Below are 26,632 nucleotides of genomic sequence, written 5' to 3' on the forward strand. Positions count from 1 at the left end.
TGTGTACGGATGCGGCGGCGGCGGCAGCAGCGCCGGTGGCATCGACGAGCCGCATTAATTGATGAGGAAGCCATTACAGGATTCATTAAAACGGAGCTTGATGCCGGCGCAGGAGCAAACATTGTGATTTAACGCTCGGCGCTGCAGTTTTTGGGGGAGATGAATCGCAGGATGATCATCTGCAAAACGCCTCATCATGAGTCACGAAAACACGAGCGGCGGAGAAACGAATGACGGTTGATGATTTCACAACAAAACTCGTTTCTGTAAAACCACCGATGCGATGTCATTTGAACGTTTCATGAGTGTTAAATAAACGTTAGATGTGAGCAGGAGGCAGCAGATCTCTGATCATCATCAACTCACAACACAAACGAGTGTTTTTTCACAACACTTTTGGAACATTTTGCAGGTTTGTGGCAACAAAAGCAGATTTTTAAAAACCTCTGATGATTTTTGCTCTGTTCATAGCAACAAAACCAGGACAGACACAGCTGCACATCTGACAAATCTGAAGCTACAAACAGTTTGGATTTTGAGTTTAACACATTTTATTGTTATGTTTATTAAAAAAAATTAAGTTTCTCTAACCACATATTAAGACATTTCCAGGTCCGGTTTGGAGCCCCAAAACTGGGTATTTTTAACAAAAAGTTGGGCCATTTCTGCAGAATATTCTGCAACAACACTGGACATTTACTTATGACACGCTGGCACATTTTTGGTGGGTTAGTAGCAACAAAACTGGGTATTTTTTAACGGCAGGCTGGGACATTTCCCGCCCTCTTTATAGAAAAAAACAAACATTTTTTACCCTCATATTGGGACAGCTCTGTCTTTGTGATGAGAAAACTGGCTATCTTTTTATGTCTGGACTTCTCTGGACGTGTTTTTGGTGACAAAACCAGGTATTTTTAACTAATCTTTGGGACATGTTTGTTACAACAAAACTGGGTATTTTTAACAAACAGCAGGACGTTTCCAGGCGTGTTAGTGGAAACAAAAAACAGGTATTTTTACCAACACATCGAGATATTTTTATTGGGTTTGTAGCGACAAAACAAGGTATTCTTTTCAAATTTTAATTTAAATTAAAATTATAGAGTTTTTATGACAAAACCCAGTGAATTGTTCAGCAAACCGCATGTTTCTATCCTCACATCTCCGGATTTTTACGGTTTTTCCAGCCGTGTTTGTGAGATCTGGATATTTTCTAAAGATGCATCAAGATGTTAGCAGGCGTTTGTGGCAACAAAAACGGGCTATTCTTTAACGACAATTTGGAACATTTCTCGCCACACTGATAGCAACAAGATCTATATTTTTAACAACACATCTGGGCGTTTTCAGGCAAAACTGTGGTGACATTTCGAGACAAATTTATGGCAACATAACCGGGTATTTTATGATGACACGTCCGGAAATTTCTAGCAGTGTTTATAGCTACAAAACCACAAGTTTACGACTACACATCCGGACATTTTCAGGCGAATTAGTGGCGACAAATACGGGTGTTTTAGAACGATTCTTTTGGGGCATCTAACCGCGGTTGATGTGACAAAAACGGGTATTTCTAACGATACGTCACAACATTTCCAGGCATGTTCTTTAACAACAACTTTTCTGGCTGCACTGATAGAGACAATCCCACAACTTCTTCACACATCTCTGCGTTTTCCGGCAAATTTGTGGTGACAGAATGAGTTATTTTATTTAACGACATGTAGGGACATTTCTAGCTGTGTTGATAGCGACAAAAACACATTTTTTTTAACAACACTCCTGAACATTTCCACGCAACTTTCTGGCAACATAACCGGGATTTCAGAACATCACTTTGGGAGATGTCTACCGTGTTTAAAGTGACAAAACCACACATTTTTAACACCACATCTGGGCATTTTCAGGCAAATTTGGGACAAGAAAACCAGGTATTGTCTGAAGATTCGTTAAGACACAGTGCGTGTGTGTGTGTGTGTGTGTGTGTGTGTGTGTGTGTTTTATTTAACAGCATGTCAGCATATTTCCTGGAGCCTGGAGACGGTATTTTCAACTTTTTTTTAAACCCCTGTGATAAACGAGCTCGGATTCACTCAACCACATGATGATGAAAAGTCATTTATCTTGTTTGTTTTTGTCACATAACCTAAAAGACCTGATTCATTAGTTTCAGAGAGGATTTTCAGAGTAAAAGTCTGTATTTCGTGTTTGTAGAATCACTCATTTCAAGAAGTTTGTCTTTTGTTGTTGAAGGTGTATTTGATTGTGCTAGGAGGATATTAACACACACACACACACACACACACACACACACACACACACACACACACACACACACGCTCTCTCTGAGGGGGGATTCATAAAGCAATTATTTACTGAATATATGCAGCTTATTATTTACGATGATGTGTTTTCACTTTCTTAAACGGCCTGTGGTCCCAATTTGTGTAATTGGCATTCATCCAGGAGACCAGAGGCGAGCTGTCACATCAGCCGGGCCGACCAATCAGGAGCCAGAGCGCGGCCAGGGGGCGGAGCTGGCGCAGGGAAGGCAGCGCAATTAAACAGAGGGGAGCGCAATTTAAATCCAAAACATCTCTGGACGCGCGCGAGGCAGGAAACACACACACACACACTCACTCACAGCTGACACCCACACATACACACACACACTCACACACACACATACACACTGTGTCTCAGCGGGTGAGTGGAGCAGAAGTGTCCGGGCCGCGGTGTCGGGCTCCGGTCAGGCTGCAGCGGAGTGGACGCTCTCCAAACTGCGCCTCAGCGGACACGCGTCGACGTTTTTTGGGGGAAATTAAGAAAAAAAAGAAGTTTTGTGATCGTTTCCTCCGTGACTCTGCTCCCTCCGCCGCACCGATGGAATGGTTCCCTTTAATCGGATTATCGCAGCTGTAAACTCCGGTTCCCTCCGGTGACCGCCGCGGCTCCACCGGGGGTCCTCGGTCCCACCGCAGCCGCCCTCAGTGCTCCCTTCCCGGCCTCCTCGAGCTGCAGCGGTCGGTCCTATGAGCGCGGCGTTCAGTCCGTCCTTCATGGTGATGCAGCGGCCACTCGGAAGCACCACCGCCTTCAGCATCGACTCTCTGATCGGGGGGCCCCCGCAGCCCAGCCCGGGACACTTCGTCTACACCGGCTACCCGATGTTCATGCCCTACCGGTCGGTGGTGCTGCAGCCGCCGCCGCCGCCCCCCCCGGCCCTGCAGCAGGCGCTCCCCGCGGGACACCACCCGCACCCGCAGATCCCGAGCCTGCAGGGCGGCTTCTGCTCCGGGCTGGCGCAGGGCATGGCGCTCACCTCCACGCTCATGGCGTCGCTGCCCGGCGGCTTCTCCCCGTCTCAGCAGCACCAGGAGGCCGCGCGGAAGTTCGGTTCGCAGGCGCTGCACGCGGTCTTCGATAAGGCGCAGGAGCTGCGGCTGGACGCGGAGGACGGGAAGGCTTTCCTGCCCGGGAAGGAGTCCGCGCTGCAGGCTTTCCACGAAGCGGACGCGGCGGTGCAGACATCCACAGGTAGGCGGGGGGCTGAGGGGCTTCGGCCGGAGCAGAGCGCGCAGCTCAGGGCCAAAACCGCGCGTAGAGACGGAGCTCGAGCTCTCTGGAAACCAATTCTACTTTTTGGGCTGAAAAACTTTTAAATGATCAACTTTTGTCCTCTGATGCATCATTTAGAAATCACTTTTTAAATAACAGTTTCTACATTTGACATTTTTTTTATTTAAAAAGGCGAAATAAGCACGACGTTATAATGAGAAAAGAAAATTTAAATAAGACGATTAACTCTTTCGACTTTTACGAGAATTTAAACGTCTCTGAGCAAACCGGTGTGATTTCTTTCAAAAGAAAATGATGCATCTTGATAAGAAATATTCCACCAGTCATTTAGAAATGTATTTTAAAGAGCTAGAGGGAAAAAACTACATATTTAATTGTCATTATTACAAACGTATTGTAATTTTTTTGGCATTTTTTCCGTCTGTTTTTAAAATTTTCTTTTACTTTTTACTTATTTCTTGCTCGTTTTTTCTTTCTTTTGTTGCTTATCATCTCCTCGTGTTTTTGAAAGAAATCAGCCCAATTTGCTCAAAAGGTTAAAGCAGAAAACAGGCGAAGCTCTCGTTAAAATAAAGTTTTATCATCATATTTTTGTGACACTAAAACATCCAAAGTGATTAATTTTTTCACTTTTATATGCGGTTTGATTTTGAGTCCAGAAAAACAAGAAATTTGAACATTCCCTGCGCGCGTCTTTGGTCTTCTACAGAAAAACAAACGTGTTTAAACTTTTTTTCTTCGCTCTGTCTGGAGGTCCGAATCTACAAGATTTTATTTGGAAAAGACGTTAAAATAATCAGAAATAAATCTGTAAATCTGACGCAGAAACATGCTTTTAAAGGCCTATTTGTCTCGATTTTAATTTTATTGTGGATAAATTAATGAACATGCCTCAGATGCTTTAAACTGCTAAATTTAATCTCTAATATTCTGTGTATTTGTGGAGTAAAAATCGTTGTGGCTCCGGCAGAGCGATAAATCCTCGCAGATCAAACCACACTTTGTCACATTTATTTCATTTTTTGTGACTTTTTATTGACTCCCGACGGGAAACAGACGTGACAAAACATTATTTGTGATTGAATGTGACGTTATTCAGCTCCTGCTGCGCGCAGCGGCGGGCCGCACGGAGACGCTCCGTGCGTAATTGCGCGTGAAAAATAAAAATGCCCCTGCAGAGCGCGTGCTTCTTTCCGCGCGGATCCAAACACTGATCTGATGATGGATATCGACACGAGACAAGACGACGACCCCCAACAACCCCACCCACCCACCAACACCCCCACCCCTCACGTCCATTCACACACATTTACTGTCAAAAGAAAAGATTTGATTTCAATTAAAAGCGTCTTTTTCTCTCATAATTAACTTCATTTTTAGATGTTTTGTGGAAAATATTTTTAAAATCAGATTTTAAGGAGATATTTAAGACAACAAACGTTGATATTTTTGTTTAAATGATTAGATTTTGACACTTAAAAAAAACAAGCATTCAGGAAAAACGCACAAAAACAACTTCTAGTTTGGATTTTTGGCACATTTTCTAAAGAGTAAACGTCAGATTTGATGGAGATATTTAAGACGAAAAAGTTTGTAAATTTTGTTGCTAGAAATTATTAGATTCTGTTACTTTTTTGAAAACAAGCATTCGGGAAAAACTAACTAAAAATCCAGCTGCTAGTTTGGATTTTTGACACATTAGATGAAAAGTCAGGTTTGAAGGAGACGGTTGTTGAGGGAAAAACGTACAGAAACATCTTGTAGTTTGGATTTTTGGCACATTTTCTGACGCCGTGGTCTTGTATTTAGATTTTTGTGCTAATAAAGTTGTTTGTCTTCCCTCGTGGCAGTCAGAGGACACAGTAAAGAAGACGCCAAGGAGGACGAGTGCGGCCGGAAGGATGAGAGCTTCTCCATGGACAGTGACTTGGACTACAGCTCCGACGACAACCTGACCTCCATGTGCCACAAGGAGGACGGGGAGGGCGGCGGCGGGCTGGAGGACGGCCCGCACATGCACGGCTCCTCCGGCGGCGGCGGAGGCCCCGGCGGCGGCGGGGGAGGAGGCTCCTCCGGCGGCGGCAAGAACCGGCGGCGGCGGACGGCGTTCACGAGCGAGCAGCTGCTGGAGCTGGAGAAGGAGTTCCACTGCAAGAAGTACCTGTCTCTAACCGAGCGCTCGCAGATCGCGCACGCGCTCAAGCTGAGCGAGGTGCAGGTGAAGATCTGGTTCCAGAACCGGCGCGCCAAGTGGAAACGCGTCAAGGCCGGAAACGTCAACAACAAGTCCGGGGAGCCGTCCCGGAACCCCAAAATAGTCGTTCCCATCCCGGTGCACGTGAGCCGCTTCGCAATAAGGAGTCAGCACCAGCAGATGGAGCAGGCCAGGCCGTAGAAGAAGAAGAAACCTGCCGCGCGCTCATCGAGGCACCGAGGCCCGTGTTGATGCTTTTTTTTTTTTTTACTTTTTTCATTTTTTATTTTCATACTTTGACTAAAAACACAAACTTTGGGCTGAAACAAACCAGACACACTCCTGCGGTGCACTTAAAGTCGTTACATCTGCGGGTTTGGTTTACAGTTTGTCAGATTTCTCTCACAAAAATCTGATTTTGCATCTTTAAAAAAGCAGCTTTAACACATAATTTAACCAAATAAAATCTCTCAAAACTAACCGAAATAATAACAATAGTTCAAGAAAAAAGATAAAATGTTTAAAGCAGCTAAAATAATCCAAGAAATTGTTTCTGCTTTTTTCAGGTTCACTATTAACAATAAGTGTCACCATGCAAATTTAAGGAAACTGTGGCAGTTCATTTTAAAATTTCTACTTTTTCCCAACGGAGTTTGTTTCCGGAGGCTGAAAGTGACCATTCAAGCTCGGTTTTTTTGGACAAAGAAATGTGAAATATTTAATAAATCTGTAAACAAAAACAGCGAATTGCTATTTAAAGTAAGACGATTTTTAAAGGTCACATTAACAGATGTTTTAACACATTAATGACTTGACCAAATTCGTTTTGGCAAAACTGTGGCAATGAGTCTAAAAAACGCTCCCCTTTTCCCAACGGAGTTTGATTTAATCTCTGAATATCGACGTTTTTTAAAGGTCGTATTAGCAATGTTTGAATGACTATTATGAATCTGATCATGTAAATTTGAGGGATTTGTGGCACTGAGTTTATAAATTTCCACTTTTCCCAAACGGAGTTTCTAATCCCTGAAAATGACGTTTGATTTAAACGGCGAATCCACTTCGTATTACCATCTGATTTAAGGGTTTTCCAGACTAGAAATAAGTTCGTTTTAATGAGAAACAAAGTGCAAACATCTCATAAATCTAAAATATATATTTTTGTTAAAGACAGACGATTTTGAGAGGTGACATTAACACATATTTCAAATATATTTTTGACTGACTAAGTCATTTTGGCAAAACTGACAATGAGTTTATAAAATTACTTTTTTTCCAAATGGAGTTTGGTTTTAATCACCGAAAATGACATTTGACTGCAGTGACGAATCCCCTTTATAGTACCAACAGATTTAAGGGTTTTCCAGAAATAAGAAATAAGTTTGTTTTCACGAGAAAGAAAGTGGAAACATCGCCTAAATCTACAAACAAAAAATAACTAAATGCTTGTTGAATATAGACGATTTTGAGAGATGACACTAACATTTATTTTAAATATATTTCTGACTCTGATAAAGTCATTTTGGCAAAACTGTGACAGCGAGTTTATAAAATTTCACTTCTTCTCGACGGAGTTTGGTTCTGATCGCTGAAAGTGACGTTTGGGGTCAAGAAACCGACAGAAATTTAACAGGTGTGTTTTGTCACGTGGTGTCATCGCTTTCTCCCTCACAGGTAAAAAAAAAAAAAAATTAAAGCGTCAACACGAGACTCCGTAACTCGTTGAGCTGGACTTGTCTCTGCAGGAGGAGCCGCAGTGTTAAATCTTTCTGGAGCGACACCAAAAAACTGCGTAAAGACGCGCCGAGGAGGAGGAGGAGGAGGAGGAGGAGGAGGAAAACTGACATGTTGCTCCGGTTGACCAACTCCTCCCCCGACATGTAAATACGCACGCGGGACCAAACTGAGGACAAAAAGTCGCGTTATTTCCAAACACTGTCGTTGATTTCAAACATTTTGTGTGTGCTACTGAAGGTCTCCCTCTCTTTGGATCAAACTGCTTCATTTCATTTTTATTTTATTTCATTTTTGGGACTAAATGACGCTGCTAATTTATTTATATAAAATTGTGCAAAAGTAACTAACATTCCTTGAAGCTAAAAAAAAAAGAAGTGTGAATTAAAAGATGAAACGTGATTCATGTTCTGTTTTTTTAATCATAAAATATTTCATTTTTAAGTTTAGATTATATTTAATAAAATGCAGCAACAATTTTATTTATATGAATGATGAAAATTTGTCTTTTCAAAGATTAAAAGTCCAGATGTATTTGATTTTATTTTGAAGGCCCAGTGCTTTTACGGCCTTCAAATATGATTTCAGAAATAAACGGAAATAAACTAAATATACAGACATCTTCTATTTCAGGATCAAAGTTGAAAATAATAAAACTAATTATCATTTTTACACGTTTAAAAATATAAAACATAAGAAATCTGCTGGATCAGAGCAGATTTGGGGTTTCTTTTCTTGCAGCCTGAGGCTCAAAGCACGAGGCTGGTGCCAAAATGCGCGCGCACATGGCTTCATCAGAAACAGGTTTTTTTTACACGTGCGTTTGTCAGCAGAAATGCTGTGAAAATGGTGTTTTGATGGTTATATTGACTCTTTTACAGCAGTTTAAAGTCTCTCTGTCAGAGAGGAAACACAAAGATTGTTTTACCCCAACTTCCCTGCTTCCCTTTCAAAACAAAAGCCCTCTGACAGCGTCAGAATCAGCTGCTGATAGAAGGCATTTTATTGTGAAACATTCACACACCGTGTTGTCGGTGCAGAAGCTGCACAATGTCAGACATTTGAATTTGTGCTGATAAAAAACAGGTTTTCATTGAGCTAAGTGACCTAACAGCGTTTCTTAGATGTAAACAATATAAAGCCGCCACCTTAAATAGGTCCAAGGCCTCGGTCACATGACCGCATCACCTGATAATGCCACCCAAAATACAGAAACATTTACATGGAGTATCTGAAAAAACACAAATATCAGCAAGACTGCGTACTTCACATCATTTTAGAGAAATCTGTCAGAAAGTGATCAACCGTCATAAATTCAGAAACACTGGGAATAAAGAGGCACCTCTATATATACTAATAGAGTAAAACTATTTAAACTAATTAAAGTTTTTGTAGGAATTAAATCAGACTATACACACAGAAAACAAAACAAAAAAAAAATTCAGAAAAAGAAATTAAAAAAATTAAAAGAGATCAACGCTTTTATAGGAATTAAATCAGACCATACACACAGAAACAACACAAAATACAAAAATAAATAAATAATTAAGAAAAGGGAATTCTTGAACTTTTTTTTTTTTTTTAAAGTTTTTTTTTAAAAAAGAACTTGAAAAAATAAATAAAAATACATTTAAAAAATGAATAAATTAAAGTTTATATGGGAATTAAATCAGATCATATGCACCAAAACAACACAAAATATTTAAAGAATAAAAAACTTTTTAAAATATATATTTTTAAATAATAACTCTTCAAAAACTCATTAAAATTAACAAATTAAACAAATTTAAAAAATATTTTAAAAAGTCATTAAAAAAATTAAAAACAAAACAAAAACAAAATACAGTTTTTATAGGAATTAAATCTGACCATAGGCACAGAAACAACATAAATATTAAATATAAACAAAATATAAAAAATATATTTTTTCCAAATTTTCCAAAAAATAATAATAATAATAATAATAATGATAATGATAATAAATATATATATATAGCACAGATAATGACTATATCCAAAAAGCCTTCACAGGAAAGGAAATTGTGCTTATAAATATGAAAATACAGTATTTCCACATTTAAAATATTAAAAGAAGATAAATACCTTGATTTTCCGTCTTGTGGTAGAATCCAGGTGTGGACAGGTAACATGCTGCTCCATCAAAATAAAACCCTGAACAGACTGTTGTTAGCATGAGCACGAGCTAACGTGCTAGCTAACATCAGAAAACGGACTAAACGTTTTCATCTTCTGAGCTCACTCACGTTAAAAAACGTCACAAACAACTACAAATCAACCCCAAACACACACCTGGGCACGTCCAGAGTCCGTCGAAAAAAACTTCACACGCAAATTTAAAAAACGTGCACACAATAAGCCTCCACCGCACTTCTACTGCGCATACAGTAAAAACGATCCATATTTCCAAACGCCGAAGTCCCGCCTTCACCGTCAAAAGTCTGCTCACTAACGCACTAACGTCAGAAAAACGTTAAAAACGCGACGCTAGCTCACCGCGGCGTCTGTTTGTGCCGTCGCCGGAAACGGCTTTGAATAACATACGTTGACGCACATTTGCGTGATGACGAAGCTGCGCAGGCGCATGGCAGCTGGTTCAGTTCCGTGAAACCACAAAAATTTAAAAATTCTCTTTTTTTAACCGAAAAACATCATTCAAAAGACAAACTGAGAATATGTTTTGCTGTTAATTTGATTAGCTGATTTATAGCAAAATCTTTTGGTAATTTAAGGCAAAAATAGTCAATAATAGCTCTGTTTTACGTAGTTTTAAGCCCAATATTTACTGGGAAATTAGACTCATAACTCTCATAACTTTTTTCGGACCAAACAATGATTTTATTAATTGGAATAACTCTCAGTCATAAAAAAATCACCCCAACATTGTATCATCCAAAAGTAAAGGGAGAATTAAGATAATGTTGGAAATTATAAAAATAAAAGCACAAAATCTTGTTTTTCTTGAGATTTGTAAGAAATTAAAGGAGCAAAAATAAATAAATTTGCAGTATATTCTGAGGCCCTGGAAGAGAAAATAACCTTGGTAACATCATCCAGTTGCATTATGGGAAATGTAGGATCCAGACAAGGGAAGAAAAAAATCAACATATCTCAGCCTGCTGTTTTGATTATGACTAAAAATTAGGATGGTTTGATACATTTTCTAAGAACGGAAAAAAATATGTTTTTGTGCCTTCGTTAATGTTGGTGATCAAAGCCATAAACTGAATCATCACGTAACCATGACGATTATTACAGATTTTTACCAAATGATCTGCACTTTGACTCTTGAGGCAAACACACACACACGTTTCAAAATGTCAGTCTTTAGTCACACTGACAAATTACCAGTCTACATAATTTGACCAAACAGAACACAGGTTCGTAAAAATAACTCAAGTTTGGGCTGATAAAAGCATTTTGAGAGCCAATCTGGCAAATGTGGCTTTTTCTGAGCCGTTATAGGCTAATTCAAAAAACGAGAGGAACTTCTTAAAAGATTTATTCACAAAATCCTGACAGGAAACGACATTCAGGAACATGTCGTGATAAAATACATAACTGTGGCTCGAAAAGTAGCAAATGAACAACATTTTAGTTTGCTCTTATGTTACAGACCATCGGCCTGCCTTTAGTGGACAGAGTTTAGTTTAGATCCATGAACGGATGGATAATTATTACAGTTTAATGACACGTGTGCTTATTTAATAAACATGTTAATATGCGTGTTTTAGGGGGATCCCGTCGGCCCAAAAGTCGATCACAGAAGAATTCCCTCCAATTCTGAAGGAACGGCGAATCGGTGTGGTTATGATTCGGCCCTCATACTTTTAGCCGTAACGCGGCCGAATGTGCCGATGAAAGACCACGTGTGTCAACGCCATCACGTCTCAACATGTGCTCACACCGAGCTCACGCCACATTTTCCCGCCTGAAATCAGAAATCAGCAGAGTAAACGTGACATTTTCAGCGAGCGTAAATCCAGCCTGTGAGGAGACAGAAATGTGGACGTTAACCTGCAGTGTGAGCGGAGACAGGAGGGCGTCTCTCTCTGAGACTCTAATGAATTTTTCTGCAAATTGTAATCAAGCCGGGCCGTCGCGGTCGGCTGATAAATGAGACCCGGGGGGATCGGCCTCGGCCTCGGCTCCTCGCTGCAGCCCCCCTCCTCCCTAAATTAACAGCAACATGCCCGGGCGTCAGATGAAGTCCCGCTGATTAATCCTGACGGAGACACGGCCATGCTGTCTTCTTCTGTGGTGGTTACCTCTGCTGTCTGAGGGACACAAAACACAAAATTGGACATGCAAACGCACAGTTCAGTACATCAGGCCTAAAATTTCTCTACCGTTGACTTTCGAGGAAAAAATAAAAATCAGTGTTGGATATAAAATCTCATCACTTCATCATTTAACCTTATTTGACATTCGTGCCAAATTTAGACATGATTACGTTTGTCTAAATTTTGAGTTTCAGCAAAAAAAAAAAAAGCCAATGACCCGTGACCAGCAAATTCTAGCCGAAGCTGGGAAAATTGAGATAACGCGTTCACGAGGACGAGACGGATGAGGTCACAGCAACCTTTGACCACCAAAATCGAATCACTTATTGGTTTACTCCAAGTGGACGTTTGTGCCAAATTTGAAAAAATCCCCTCAAGGTGTTCTTGAGATATCACATTTAACTACGAGACGGATGTGAGGCAACAGTGACATCGACGTATGACGACAAAAATCTAACGGAAACTCTTTCTTGAATCATGTTCACGAGAATTTTAGCTAAAATCTAAAAATTACACAAGGTTTGCTCGGGAAGTTTTTACAAATATTGCAAATAAATAAATAGAAAAAAAATTAAATACAATAAAATAAAATAAATCATATAAAACTATTAACTCCATTTTGGTTGTTTTATCCTAAAAGAAAATTAAAAATAAGCAAAAGACTTAACAAATTAGCTGACACACAAATATCTCAAATAAACAATAAAGAGTTTGCTGTTAGGAGAAAATATTACGTCAAACTTCTCCTTTTTTCCACTGAATTATTTCCACTGATATAAAAAGAGAGCAAAAATCCACTTCTTCACACGCCATTTTAGTGTAAAGCAGAAAACAGACAAACGGATGGGATCAAACAGACTAAATTAACCCTTTGAAACCTGAGGGAAAAAAGGAGCACACAATTGGTTAAAAGTACAAGGAAATTACCTGAAAAATGGTTAAAAAGGTCAAAAAAAGAATGAAAAAGAATTATAATAATTATGTAACTTAATTTTAAAAAATGTTTTCTAAATGTACTTATTTTTTTACTATTCGTGGAACATTTCTTACCAAGTTGCCAATTGACTTTTTTCTCGTTTTTGAAAGAAATGGCTCCATTTTGCTCAGAGGTCAAAGGGTTAAATACTTGTTACAAAGGGCTAACTTGCTCAAATTGGATATTAAATTGTAACTCAAAGAGTTTTCTTCAGCAGAGAAACATCATTTTGAAAAACGTGGTTATATTAAGAAGCATTATTCTCGTCTTTATTGAAAAGAGACACATTACAGTAGAAGACTCTGTATTAAGTAGAATTTACGGTACTGTACAGCCAACAAAAAGTCAATAACAATAATAATAATAATAATTAATAGAATAACAAGAACAATAATGTGTCTGGATGATAAATCATTATAATAAAACCCGGAGAAAAATATAAAAAAAAAAAACACGTAGATTTAAGGGGGCGGAGTCTTCCTCACAAGGGTGCGTTTATAAATAATGCAGGGGACGCCCCTGATGGGTGGGGCTTAGGGGGGAAAGACAAACCAAACGTCGACCGTACGGAGTCGATTTTTTCGCTGTTTTGCTGTTTGAAGTCTATGTACAGGTGAGGTGGTGAGCAGAAATATTATCGTATAATGCAGTTTCCCATTTCTCCACGAAACAGCCACGCTAGAAAATACGCTGCGCTGCGCTATTATCCGTTAGCTGAGATTAGCGAGATGACTGCTAGCTGCAACTGGAGCTTCACAGGATGTTTCTAGTCTCTAAATATTTTCCCACTTCTTTAGTCTGAGGATAACAAAGAGCATGTTCATATGCTGTAGAGTTAGCTTGCAGGTTAAAGCTAATCATGCTAACGTGTAGTTAGCTGCAGTGACAGACGGCAGTTTCTGTGAATACAGACAGTTAAAAACAGACGTTAAGGAGCTTTCTGTGAGGTATAATTAAATAAACGGGCAGACAGAGAAACTCAACCGGCACATCATCATGCAGTTAGCTGAGATAAGCTAACTGACTGCTAACTGCTTCAGACGCTACACAGGATGTTTCTATTCTCAGAACATTTTAAATTTTAGTGTTTGGTTCATTTTTGGACGGTAAAAAGAGCAATTCCTCTAAATTCTCGTTTGCTTGTTCACTGAAACAAGGCTGCCATGCTAGTTTGTTCACCGCTAGCTGCAGTTAGCTTCAGCAACAGATGACTCTGCAGTTTGCGCAGTTGGAAAATCTGAAATTTAAGAAATAGCCTACATTCACGTTTTTCTTCGTTAGCCTAGTTAAGCTAACTGATCACTATCTGTTGAGCTTATATTTTACTAATAAAGTTAAATCTGTTTGCTTCAAGCTGAAACGATGGTGCCACGCTAAAATGCTCACCGCTAGCTGTAGTACAGGTTAGCATTATCCCATTTAAGAACTATTTCTGTGCTAATTAACATTAAAAAGCAGAGATTCCCAAAGTTTTCTGCTCCAGTGAACGTCAGTCAATGGATTTTGAGGATTTTACCAAAGAATGAAAACACCAAATTTGACTGAAAAAGTATAAATTGTTAGCTTGAAATTCTGAAAAAATGGTGCCACATGTTGGTAGCTAGCAGTTAGTGTTATCATTAACCCCTTATCAGATTATTTTGGTGCCTTCAATCATTTTACTGAGCTTTTTTCATGTGAATTTAAATGAACTGAATATTGACGAGTTGCTCAGACTTTAGATGCTGTTAAATAAGAGCAGAAATTAGGAAACCGCAGAGAGCCGCCACCACTTAGAGAAACACGCAAAGTTCAAGCTGACGTAAGAAAAAAGAAAAAAGCTGTAGTGGAAAGTGTTAAGAACAACTATATCAGATTTAGTGCATTTCTGTCATAAATAAAAGGACGTCTTTGCCCTGTCCCGCCGTCCTGACACTCGCGGGACTGCGGGTCAGATATAAAAACACAAAATCAAACATTTTGAAAACACAAGTCGCGGTCAGACCTCTTGGTTTCCTATTTTACGGGAGATCAAACGGATCAAGATCTTTGAGATGACGGGGGAGACGAGGGCGTGGCACGTACAGTAACAAGGTCGGACGAAATTAGGAACAAAGAGGCAGGCGTAGTGTAACGAAAAAAAGGCATAAGAAGGAAAATTTAATCTTTTTCTTTTAGCTTTTACATTTCTACAAGAGTGTTTGTGGTTTAATGACAATATTGCAGCAGTGTCGGCGCACAAAGTTACGATGCAACAGTGATCGATGTGTTTATGAATATTGCTTGGATACACGGTCGGGTTGAGAGCTGCTTCTCGACCTCTGCAGCAACATTTAATATCTGAGGACCAAACAGTAAAGAGAGCGAAGAGACGAGCAGTCCATGCTCAGCATAGTGTTGAAGGTAAAAATCATCGCGCACTAAACATCGAGGTTCAGGAGCCTCACAATCCTGATCAGTTAGCGTTCAGTCCACACGTTTCGCATCCAACGACCAAAAGAAATCAACGCTCAGTCAAATCTACGTCACCGAGGTGGGAAAGGTGTTTTTTACAGTTTAGTCTACATGTGACGACACCTGAAATTAATGCACGAGGTTCATGATTCAGTGGTTCTCAACCTGTTTGCTTCTTTAAACTTGTTCTTAACTTAAAACCTGACCACATTTGGACTTGGTCTCAACCCAAAACTAGACCACATTCAGACCGGGTCTTGACTAAAAATGTGAGCATATATGGACTTGTTCTTAACTCAAAACTTGACCATGTTTAGATTTACTCTTGACTCAAAACTGGACCGCAATTAGACCAAGTCTTTACTAAAAACTTGCCCACATTCGGACTTGGTTTCAACTCAAAACTTGAGCCTGTTTGGACTTGGTCTTTATGTCAAACTTGACCTCAAACTTCTCCCAATGTGGACTCAGTCTTGACTCAAAACTTGAGCATATGAGGACTTACTTTCGACTCAAAACATGACCATGTTTGGACTAAGTCTTGATTTGTTCTCGATATGGTTCAGACTTCGAAATGTCTTGGACTAGACTTCGTGATTGCAGCACTTTGTGCAAAGTACATGTTTACTTTTTGGACTTCTCGTCCTCTAAGCCTTCTTGTGACCTTTCGGACTGCAACTGTACTTCTGCAAAGATTTCCAGCCTGGGAACCACCGGTTTACTGGTTTAGACGCCTCGGTAACTGGAAAAGTTTCACTTCCTGTCCAGGATGGATCAGCGCGGCACTGAGCCAAAAAAACACATTCAGTCCGTGAAAGTTTGTTTCCCCACACAACAAACACACATCAGAATAAATCACTTCCACTCCCGACATAACGGCGGACAGTAAGTACTTCCTGCGTTCTCGAATTTACACGACGTCAGCGCTGAAAGAGAGAAAGTGACGGAGGAAGAGAAGATTATTTACAAAGAGGGTTCCAGACCAGAGAAGACGAAGGAGCCCTTCTTAGTGATTCGCTGAGCAGATCAGGGAGACTGTCTGATTGGACGGGACTGGAGGGAAATCAGCGTGAGATCATTCAAACAACATTTACAGACACACTTTCTCATCCGTTACTCACACCGCGTTCACCTGACTAACTCTTCTCCGTCTAAACGGTGTTTCCGCTCACTCAAACCGAAAACTAAACAACAGAAGAAGATCAGTTCCCTTTTCGCTCCGTTTGTTTCTTAGCTGCTTCCTTTTCTTTTCCTTTTTTTTTAAACTATAAAAATTCAGTTCAGGGACAGTTTAGATTAAACGGTGTAAATCAGGCGCGGGTTTAAGATGCTCACAATTCTGTCAGTTCAGATAAATTATAAAGTGACAAAAATCACAAAATATAACGAGCAGATTTTCCAACAATTTAAATCCTGTTTTTGAAATCAGGTCGGGCTGGACGATAAACCTTATTTCACTCTTTATTCATGTTTTTTATTGATGAAAGTTTTGCCGATCAAAATGAATCCTCATTCGCTTCAAATATAAGAAATAGTCTGAATCCAACAGAGTTATATTAACAGCAGCTATAAGAACAAATGACAGATGTTTAATCATCCAATCAGACCAGATTCTGGCTCTGAATCTTGAAGGTGTTCGCTACAAAAAACTGCTTATCTTTCCGTCTTTTTAAGTCCTAACTCAACAGTTAAAGCCCTCGATATTTATATTATTTGCCGAATTTCTTCGTCTTCTATGATTTTGAATTCAATATTTGTGTTTTTTTATAAATAACAATCACTGTCATCATTTAATCAAATGTATCCTACATTTGTGTGAAATATTTTCATATTTAGTGTCTGGAAACAAAAACATGTTTTGTGAAGCCACAGTGACCTTTGACCACCAAATTCTAATCAGTTCAGTGGACATTTGTGCCAAATTTGAAGGAATTCTCTCGAAGCGTTGTTGAGTTACCACGTTCACCAGATGAGACGGATGTAAGGTCGCTTTGACCTTGACCTATGAGGACAAAAATCTAATCAGTTCATTCTTGAGTCTGTATGAAAGTTTGTGCCAAATGAGATATCGTGTTCACACGAATAGGACAGAAGAGGTCACAATGACCTTGACCTTTGAACACCAAAATGTAACAAATTCATCCTTAAGTCTAACTGGAAATTTGTGCCAAAATTGAGGAAATGACTTAAGATATTGGGTTCAAAAGCATTCAATTCATTTCATTGTAGCATCTGAGTGGATGTTTGTGCCAAATTTGAGGAAATTCACTAGATGCGATGACACGAAAACATAATGCCTCCGGCAGTGGCTATCACTGGCGTAAAGGTGAAAAGTCCATGATTTTAAAATCATTTATCCGCCCGAAAAACACGTGTCGTTATATTTACGGTTACTGAGACAACAGATCATATCGCCCAGCCCGAGAACAGGTGACAGTTATCCAAAAATCGTGACTGAGCGAAGTGAAAACAAATTAAACCCTGATTGGAGGATGCTGGGATGTTCGTGATCGACAGTCTCCGGTCCCTGAGCCTGGCAAGAGCTTCTGTACACGTAAAGATTTTTACACCTGAAAAACAAAATAAACAAACAAAAAAACCCTTCCCCGTGTTTTTAACGATTGGTCCAGCAATGCACATCAAGATACAATATACACAGTCCAGGAAGAACGCCTTAAATTAAAACGGAAAAGTGTCTAGGGCATGCGATCTATCACACTTCTTCTTTTTTACCGCTAAGATCTGATATTTTTTTCCTCTTAAACATCGAGATATTTTTCACATTTAAAAAAAAAAAAGGCGAGAGTTCACAGATTCATAAAATTAAAAACAAACAGGTGAGACACTGAGGCTGCAGGGCGCGTCCAGAGCGATGACGGCGGTGACGATGATGATGTGGTCATGCTACGAAGACGCCGCCTCTCGCGTCCTTCGTGGTGTCTTCGCCTCACAGTTTTCGTCGTTCACAGAGATATGTTTTGGCGAGATGGACTTCTGAAAAGAGCGGGAACTTTTCACGTAGTGTTAAATTAGCGCTGTGATGAGGTATGATGTCCCTGGAGCTTCAGACTGGCCGCCACGAGTCGAAATTATTTCCCAAAATTCTCTGATGAGCCTGCGACGTCTTTGACGACGGTTGATCGCGGACTACGTTTCCCACCATGCTTTGGGGTTTTTTTTTTGCCCCCAAACGGCACCACCACTGACTTCAAGTTTTTTAATGAGTCGCAGCGGCGGCGGCGGCGGTTGTTGTCAGATGAGGTGGCGAGTCACAACAGGTAGTGGTTCCCAAAATAAAAGCTCTCCCAAAGCGGGGTTTGTTAGTCGTAAACAGTCAGGTCTGCGGGTCATATGAGCGCGGCGCTCCCGGCGCTGCTGCAGCTGTTGTTGCGGTTGGTGTTGCGACGGGACAGGTTGGGCGTGGCCATGAGCGGGTAGCGCTCGTCAGGGCAGCCGTACTGAGCCAGCGTGTCCACGCACTCCTGACTGCTGGCCTGCCGGGCGTACGCCATCGCACTGTTGCCGTGGGCGTCCCTCGCCATCAGATCCACGCCGTACTGAGAGACAGAGTTATTGGATTTTTTTACATTTCTTAAATGATCAGTCAGTTATTCATTCACATATTTATCTGATAAATGTATTTAATATTTAAGGTTAAACGTCTGAAACAAAGCTGTAAAGTTTTACAAAAAATGAATCCATTTAAGAAAAACAACAAATTAAATGGGAATTTTAGTTTACTGATTTTTAGGTCTTTTGTCTCTCATTCCAATTTTATATATTATTTGAGGATTTTAAAAAAAATAAAAAAAAAAACTTTTAAAAATTTTACAAAATTAATCAATTAATTAATTACAGAAAAATGACCAAATTAAAGGAGAATTTCACTGAATTTTGGGTCTTTTTCTCTGGATTTAAACCTTGCTATAAACTGATGTCAGTCTCACCCAGATGAGCAGCTGCGTGATGACCACGTTGCCCTTGCGGCTGGCGAGGTGCAGCGCGTTGCGTCCGTCCCCCTCCCCGCAGGTCTCGTTGACCTGCTGCCGGGAGCCGTGCGCGAGCAGCAGGACGACGGCGCGCAGGTCCTCCTCGGCCGTCGCTCTCAGCAGCTGCTGGCCCAGAGAGAGGTCCGTGCCGGGCAGCGACGCCACGAACAGCCGCTGCTCGTACTTGGCCCGGATCCAGCGCTCCCGCTCCTCCCTGAAAGAGCAAAAACTGGAGTCAGTGAGCTGCTTCAAAATAAAAGTTCCTGACCCAGAGACACGATGGAGCTGAAATTATCAGTCTGTCGACAGAATAATAATCTGCAGATATTCAGATAATCCATCCATACACTTTTCAAACCAAACTATGAAAAACGGTGTTGGAAAAATTGTATTTTGATTTCAGATTTAAAATTCTGTTATGAAATTATTAGAATTTTTTAAGCACTTTTTCGGGGTCATTGGAGAAGAAAAACATCTAAAGGAAAAAAAACAGAGAAAATTGAATAAAGGAAATCAAGCTAAAGAAAAGACTGAAAAAATGTCTTGGGACATGTCTTCTGTCTTTTCTTTTTTTTGGAACTAATTTTCAGGTTAATTTCAAATGTCCTTGTGCTCATGTCTTCCTTCATTGCTCGTTGCCTTCTTCCCGTGTTTTTGACAGAATTAGCTCCGGTTTTAAAGGGTTAAACAGAAACTTTTTTCCCTGACTGAACAGGCGGGAAAAGCGCCAGATCTCGCGCCCCCGACCGCGGGTGAATATTTGACGATATCTCTCTCGGCCGTCCCGAACGTAAAGTAAGACACAGCGAGGGACGGAGGGACGGACGAGGACATGGACACATTGTTCACCAATCGAGTGTCATGAACTGCTGATCGCTCTAATCCGCGGATCAGATCGCGCTAATCTCCCAACAAATCCCCCCGAGTCAACAGCAGCTCATTCAGCCGGCGGGGATTAACCCGGGGGGTATAGAGCCCCCCCCCCCCTTAACTAAATAACAGCACCTCCTCCTGAGGGGGGGGGCAGGAAATGGAGAAGGAGACACAACAACAGAGACTCCTCACAGGTTGATGCTCCCACCATGAAATGTGTGTGTGTGTGTGTGTGTGTGTGTGTGTGTGTGTGTGTGTGTGTGTGAAAACAGCAGGACAGGAAATGAAATAAAAAAAAAACATTAACAGAATAAAAACTTCACATTAAAACTTCAATAAAAACTTGGCTTTTTGCTGAATTTTACCGATTAATTTATTTATTGACTATTTATTTATATGTTTTAGCCTGTTTTACTAGATGCTATATAATTTTATTATTTTTTATCTATTATTTGTTATCTTCTCCTTTTACTGTTTTATTTGCATTTTATCAATTTTTAAGATTTTTTTACTTATTGATATGTTTTACTTCTGATTATTACCATATTTATTGATTTATTTGCATTTTATCACTTGTTAAAAAGTTGGAGAAACATGGAAAAGTAATAACATTGTGATTAATTAATTTAAGGTTTTAGGTTTTTGAACAGATCTCAGGGTCATGAAGACACGCAGAGGTGCATGATGGGAGAAACTGTGGGAAAAAAAATCAAATGAAAAAGTGTTAAAGAAACTCTGTGGACGGTGTGGGAACCTGGCAGAGTCTCATTAACTCTCTTCCTGGAGACCAGTGTGTGTGTGTGTTATTGTGTGTGTGTGTGTGTTATTGTGTGTATGTGTGTGTGTTCTCGGGGGTGTGTCGGGGCGGCGGCGGCGGCAGCTAGCATCACGGAATGTCCCGGGGCCTTTCTCCTTCCTGCTCCGACCCAGAGAGAGAGCGAGGAGGCCGGGCACGCCACTACGGCCGACAGCCCGCGGACAAAGAGCTGGAGGTGTCGACCTGTGTGTGTGTGTGTGTGTGTGTGTGTGTGTGTGTGTGTGTGTGTGTGTGTGTGTGTGTGTGAGAGTGTGTGAGAGTGTGTGTGTGCTCAGCGGGGCTCTGGCCTTCTGTCCTCCAGAGGACGCAGAGGAAATGCGAGGCCACTGGACCCCGGAGACGCATGCCTTCCCCCGCCGCTCCAGTTGCTAAGGGCCCGATAGTGTGTGTGTGTGTGAGTGTGTGTGTGTGTGTGAGTGTGTGTGTGTGTGTGAGTGAGTGCGTGTGTGAGCTTTAGTGGTGATCGGGACGATTAAACACACAGATAAAATATTATCTGTCTACTTAAGTTGAGATTTAAAATGTTTTTAAACGGTGCACCGTCTGGCCAAAAGTATGTGGACACCGCTCAGCGTCGGAGGCTCAGCCGTCCACAAACTTTTGGCCATGTGGTGAATAATCAGCTGCAGGATTCAGGTTTTCATCCACATCTCTGCTGTGTGTGTGTGTGTGTGTGTGTGTTGTTTTGTTGTCTGTTGTGTGTTTTGTTTTGTCTGTTGTGTGTTTTCTGTTGTGTGTTCACTTTGAGAGTTTGTTGTGCGTGTGTGTGTTAAATTGCGGGTTTGTTGTGTTTGGTTTGTGTTTTTGTGATTTTATTTTGCATTTCAGTGTGTGTTTGTGTGTGTTTTTTGTGTGTGTTGTGTGTATTATTGTGTGTTTTTAATTGTGTGTCTTATCCTGCATTTTTGTTAGTGTTTTGTTGTGTGTTGTATTGTGCATTTGTTTGGTGTTTTTTGTGCATCTTTTGTGTGTCTGTCCTGTGTTTGTTTTGTGTGTGATTGTGTGTTTTGTTGTAAGTTTTATTGTGCATCTGTTGTGTGTTTGTGGTGTGTATCTGTAGTGGGTTTGTTCTGTGTATAATTGTTTTTGTGCATTTATTGTGTGTTTTTGTGTATTTGTTGTGTGTTTGTTGTGTGTTTGGTTGTGCGTACTGTTGTGTGTGTTTGTGTATTTATTGTGTGTTGCGGTAAACATCATCAGGAGCTAACGAGTCCTGAAAACACGTCTCTGGATGCTGGTCAGGCTAATTGCACTAATTACCCACGCAGTGTGTGTATTACAGTGTGTGTGTGACAGTGTGTGTTAACATGTGTCTCTTGGATGCACACACTCATATTTTGTGTGTTAATGTGTGTGTGTGTCCCTTTTCACATCCCATTAGATAAAGCGTGCTGCTGCTCCTGCACCAAGGCATGCTGGGTAGATAATTAAACATGAGTCCCGGTGAGAGATACACACACACACACACACACACACACACACACACACACACACAGAAATATGTCAGCCGGAGGCCAGAGGAGCTGGATGTGTGTGTGTGTGTGTGTGTGTGTGTGTGTGTGTGTCAGTTGTATTAAATGATAAAGTGACACCAGCCAGAGGAAACAAACACACTTGACTTCACACAAACTGTTTCTATTGTTTCTGCTGTTGTTGCTAATCCGCCGCTGAAAATAGTCCCTGACAAATCCTCCTTCACACACACACACACACACACACACACACTGGCAGCATGAATATACACAAATGACGGGGGGGAGGGGTTACAATTCAGTGACTTCTGCAAAAGGGGTGAGATTAAATGTTTTGTCAATTTTTTTCATTCAAATTTTTTGGGTGATTTCTTTTTGTTTAAAAAGTTTGCTGGTGATTTTTACAGGAAAAAAACTTTTGGGAATCTCGTTTTTCTTTCTTTAAATTTTTTTAAAATTTCTTTTCTTTTAATGTTTTTTTTCCTTTAAAAGTTTTGGGCAATTTCTTTTTCTTTAAAAAATTTGTCTTTTTTTCCTTATTTTTTGTGATTTTTAAAGAAAATCTGGTGAAATGTTTTCTTTTAAATTTTTGGTAATATTTGTTCTCTAAAATATGTTGATTTTTCAGAAAAGCTTTTGGCATTTTCTTTCCTTTAAAAATGTTTGGATTTGTTTTTCTTTAAAAAGGACCAAATGTTGGCGATTTAAAAAAAATAAACATTTTGGGGGGATTTTTAAATTTTTGTTGGTGATTTCTTTTTCTTTAAACCTTTTTGTTGGTGATTTTTACATAAAAAATTTTTTTGCTGATTTTTTTTATTTTTAATAAATAAATAGTATTTTTTGTAAATTAAACATCAGCAAAATGACAACATTTATAACAGCCGGAAACTGCAAAAACAGAAATTATCGTTGGATTTTCAAATTTCCAACTTCGTAGCGGCTCTATGGCGCCCTCTCTGAGTGAAAAGTGTAGAATATTTTGGTTGATTGACAGCTTCATCAGCTGCAGCGATGTGGTGGCGTGTTGTGGTCGCTGTTGGAAACGGAGGGCGTCCCTCAGGGCGCCGCACTGGGCCCACTGCACTTCTCTGATTTCCTGCCTGTTGTTTGAGCTCATTGTGTGAGTGTGTGTGTTTGTGTGTGTGTGTGGACGTTCCCCCTGATCGGCTGCTTTGTCCCGCTGTGTTTACACACACACCGAGTTTCCTGTCGGGCCAAAACAGCGAGCGACTGACCACCAGCTGCTCCTGAAGGGGTCATCTGTCCACGACCCCAAAACAGAGCGAGGACAGAGGGCTGAAAGACGGCACACACACCCCGATAATCATCATCAGCGTGACCGCCGCCGAGCCAGAGCGAAGAGGAGCGCCGAGATGAACGTCAGTTTTCAGCAGTAAAATAAAATTAAAGGATGCTCATAAATTCCTTCCCATGTTCGAGAATAAAAACACAGAAAAGTCCACAAAAATCTTTGAAAAACAATTTGGATATTGAAGAAAAACAGATTATTTTACTTCTAGTTCTGCCTGTAAAAGTTTCTTTTACGTGTGTTTTGATAAAACTCTTTGGGGAAAAAAAGCCGCTTTTTTTCTGGAAACATTAAATAGTTTGGTGTTTTTTTAATATTTTCTTTTTAAAAAAGATTTTTTTTCCTTTTTTTTTGCAATTTCTTTTCTTTTCTGTGATTTTTAAAGAAAAAAATACTGTGATTTTTTTTACTCTCTGGGTGATTTTTGGCAATTTCTTTCTCTTTAAAGAGTTGTTTTTTTATTTAAGTTTTTTGGTGATTTTTTAAGACAAAGTTTTGGTGATGTTTTTTTTGTTTAAAAATTTTGTTGATTTCTTTTCTTTAAAAATTTGTTGGTGATTGTTCCAGAAAAAAAATAGAAAAATGGGTATACAAAGCAGAAATACTAAAAGTTTGCATCTAAAAAATGAAACACTGACTTTTAAACTTGTTCAGCGGCCTGAGACTGAGGGAGGGATTTCCTGCTTTGACAATATTTCAAAATAAAATCATACACATCACATTTGATGTTTGCGTGCGACTTTAAGCGATAAAATAAAGGAGGAAAAGTTTAATGAAGGATTCTCCGTTTCAGCCTGCAGCGGCGAGCGGAGATGAATGAGCTACCACGCCGCTGTTAAAGCCCGTCATTAATTACAGTCTGTGTGTGTGTGTGTGTGTGTGTGTGTGTGTGTGTGTGTGAGGTAATGAGCGGTAGGATTCGGGGTTAAGAGTGACATGGTGTCAGTGGCTCCTCTTCTGGCCTAATTAGCCCTCTAATTAATAGATTAATAGATAGATAGATAGAGCGTGGATAAGAGCATCAGCTAACTGCCCGAGCTAATGTGCGCTTCAGAGATGAATCGCCGTCACGCCGTCACGCCGTCACGTGGACGAGCTTTCTAACAAGGTGAGGAGTTTCACATTTCACCCAGAAAACCTGCAAGTTTTTTTTTTTTTTGAATTCAGCCGGAGCGAAAAGACAAAAGAAGAGGAGAAGAAATCAATTAGCCTTTCCTAGCGGGTCGTTAGCCGCCCTTGGATAGGCACAGATAATTAAAGGGGGGGAGAGGGGGGCGAGGAGGTCCGGGGGAGGCGGAGTGGAAACCAGCGGAGGGGTTAAACCGGACGAGATGGAGGTGAAGCCGAATCGCTCCACAGAGGAGGAGGAGAAGGGAGGTTTCAGAGGGAGGAAAGGAAAAGAGAGAGAAAGGAGAAAAGAGGAAATACGGAAGCAGAGATGTGATACACGAAGGTGTTTTTCAACACTTTTCAACACTTTTCAACACTTTTCAACACTAATGAGAAGAAAACCACCAAAAATCCCCTTCACCATTATTAATAAAAAAACCCAAAAACACGGAGCGCCGACGTGACTTTTTAACATCCGCAGAAATACTGAGATTTATTCAGACTTTCAGAAATAAGAGACGGAAATCTGCTCGTTACCTCCAAAAAGACGAAGAAGAGAAGAAGAAAAAAGATGATGAAGAGAAGACAGGAGAAAACAAGAAGAAGAGAAGAAAAAGAAAACCAAAAAGACGTAGAAGACAGAAGTAGAGAAGAAGAAAAAGAAGGGAAGAAGTGAAGAAGTAAAAGAATAAAACAAAGACGAGGAAAAGAAGAAGACAGAAAAAAGACGGAAATGAAGGAGACGATGAAGGAAAGGAAAAAGACAGAGGATGAAGATGAAAAGGAAGAGGATGAAGAGGAGCAAATACAGACAAGAAAGAGACGAAGACAAGTACGACGGGGAGGAAGACAAAGTAGAAGAAGAAGAGGATGAATGAGAGGAGGAGGATGACGAAGGACAGGAAAATGTAGGAGACGGAGACAAAGGGGACAAAGACGAAGACAGGACGGGCCCTAAAGGGTTAATAAAGTGTCATATTTCCCGCTGTAAACAGAGTTTGCGGTTTTTATCGGTCTTCCTCCTGAGACGTGCGGGACATTGACCCGGACGTCTCTTTGAAGGAGCCTCGCCTCGTTCAGCGGGACTCAAACTGACGGCGTGAAGCACGAAGCGTTTCAAAGCTGCGAGCACGCTGGGTGAATTAGCTCCATCCCCGAATCAAAAATGTTTCTTAAGTGAAGCGTCTGAAGCTTTCAAATGTTTACCAGCCGGCCGCCGCTCGCCGTGAACCCATTCAATCCAAACACATTACCCACAAACGCCAGGACGGCCGCCGCTCCTCCGCCCCCTCTCTCCCTCCTCTTTAGCGTATGAGCAATCTGCCCGCTGAGCCAATTAGCCGAAGGGTGAGGAGGGTGAGGAGGGGCGAGCGTGACCGTCGGCGCGCGGGCCGGAGCGAGGGCCGGCGAGCGGGCGGACGCAGTCACGTTATTTATTTCTTCATTATTAAAATCGGGCGGGAGAGGGAGGCGGAGGCTAATCTGATGACTCAGGCATAAAGAATGTGCATTTAGTTTGTGCTCTTAGCCGCGCATTAGCATAACCTCGCCGCCATGACAAACGATGAGTGGCCCCCGTGATTGGCTCGTGTCAGCCGGCTTAATGTCAATAGTAAATTGGAGGGCTTGTTAGGCGAGTCGGGGGACGCGGCGGCGAAGCAGTCATGTACAAAATAATGTCTATTAGGACTAATTTAATCAAGGCCTCCCTTTTACAGATGAATTAGGATGTAGGGGCCAATTATTTTTCAACGTTTGCACTGGCCCCGGCTGTCAGGAGGCTTCTTCTTCTTCTGTGGTGTGTGTGTGTGCCAGTGTGTGTGTGTGTGTGTGTGTGTGTGT

The 26,632-nt window shown here is 40.8% G+C and overlaps 2 protein-coding genes and 1 long non-coding RNA gene across 12 annotated transcripts in view; 1 reads left to right on the plus strand and 2 right to left on the minus strand.

The window, feature by feature from the left end:
- LOC148185450 (uncharacterized) overlaps positions 1-10,102 on the minus strand; it is a 31,014-nt gene extending 20,912 nt beyond the window's left edge. The window contains exon 1 of the long non-coding RNA XR_015775884.1: positions 9,611-10,102. This is a non-coding gene — a long non-coding RNA (uncharacterized LOC148185450). The remainder of the gene's footprint in view (positions 1-9,610) is intronic.
- Positions 2,614-6,111, plus strand: gbx2 (gastrulation brain homeobox 2). The gene is made up of 2 exons (XM_042516621.2): positions 2,614-3,537; positions 5,430-6,111. The coding sequence occupies exons 1-2, from the start codon at positions 3,033-3,035 to the stop codon at positions 5,972-5,974; spliced, it is 1,050 nt and encodes a 349-aa protein (XP_042372555.2). The 5' UTR covers positions 2,614-3,032; the 3' UTR covers positions 5,975-6,111.
- Positions 10,103-13,026: 2,924 nt separating the features above from the next.
- The window catches only part of agap1 (ArfGAP with GTPase domain, ankyrin repeat and PH domain 1), a 158,502-nt gene continuing 144,896 nt past the window's right edge, over positions 13,027-26,632 (minus strand). For all 10 annotated transcript variants that reach the window (XM_088074725.1, XM_088074724.1, XM_088074718.1 and 7 more), the window contains 2 exons: positions 19,165-19,420; positions 13,027-18,774 (listed from right to left, as the gene is read on the minus strand). In XM_088074725.1, the coding sequence (XP_087930851.1) occupies positions 18,565-18,774; positions 19,165-19,420 (466 nt within the window). In that variant the 3' untranslated portion in view covers positions 13,027-18,564. The remainder of the gene's footprint in view (positions 18,775-19,164; positions 19,421-26,632) is intronic.

Source organism: Plectropomus leopardus, chromosome 24 (assembly GCF_026936395.1).
Source record: "Plectropomus leopardus strain MGB_pleo_1.0 chromosome 24, ASM2693639v1, whole genome shotgun sequence".
Taxonomy (NCBI): domain Eukaryota; kingdom Metazoa; phylum Chordata; class Actinopteri; order Perciformes; family Serranidae; genus Plectropomus; species Plectropomus leopardus.

Bases quoted from the DNA above. Each gene is read 5' to 3' on its own strand.
- gbx2 (XM_042516621.2), top strand. From the start codon at position 3,033: ATGAGCGCGGCGTTCAGTCCGTCCTTCATGGTGATGCAGCGGCCACTC. The intron at 3,538-5,429 runs GTAGGCGGGGGG...CCCTCGTGGCAG, and splicing joins GGCGGTGCAGACATCCACAG to TCAGAGGACACAGTAAAGAA.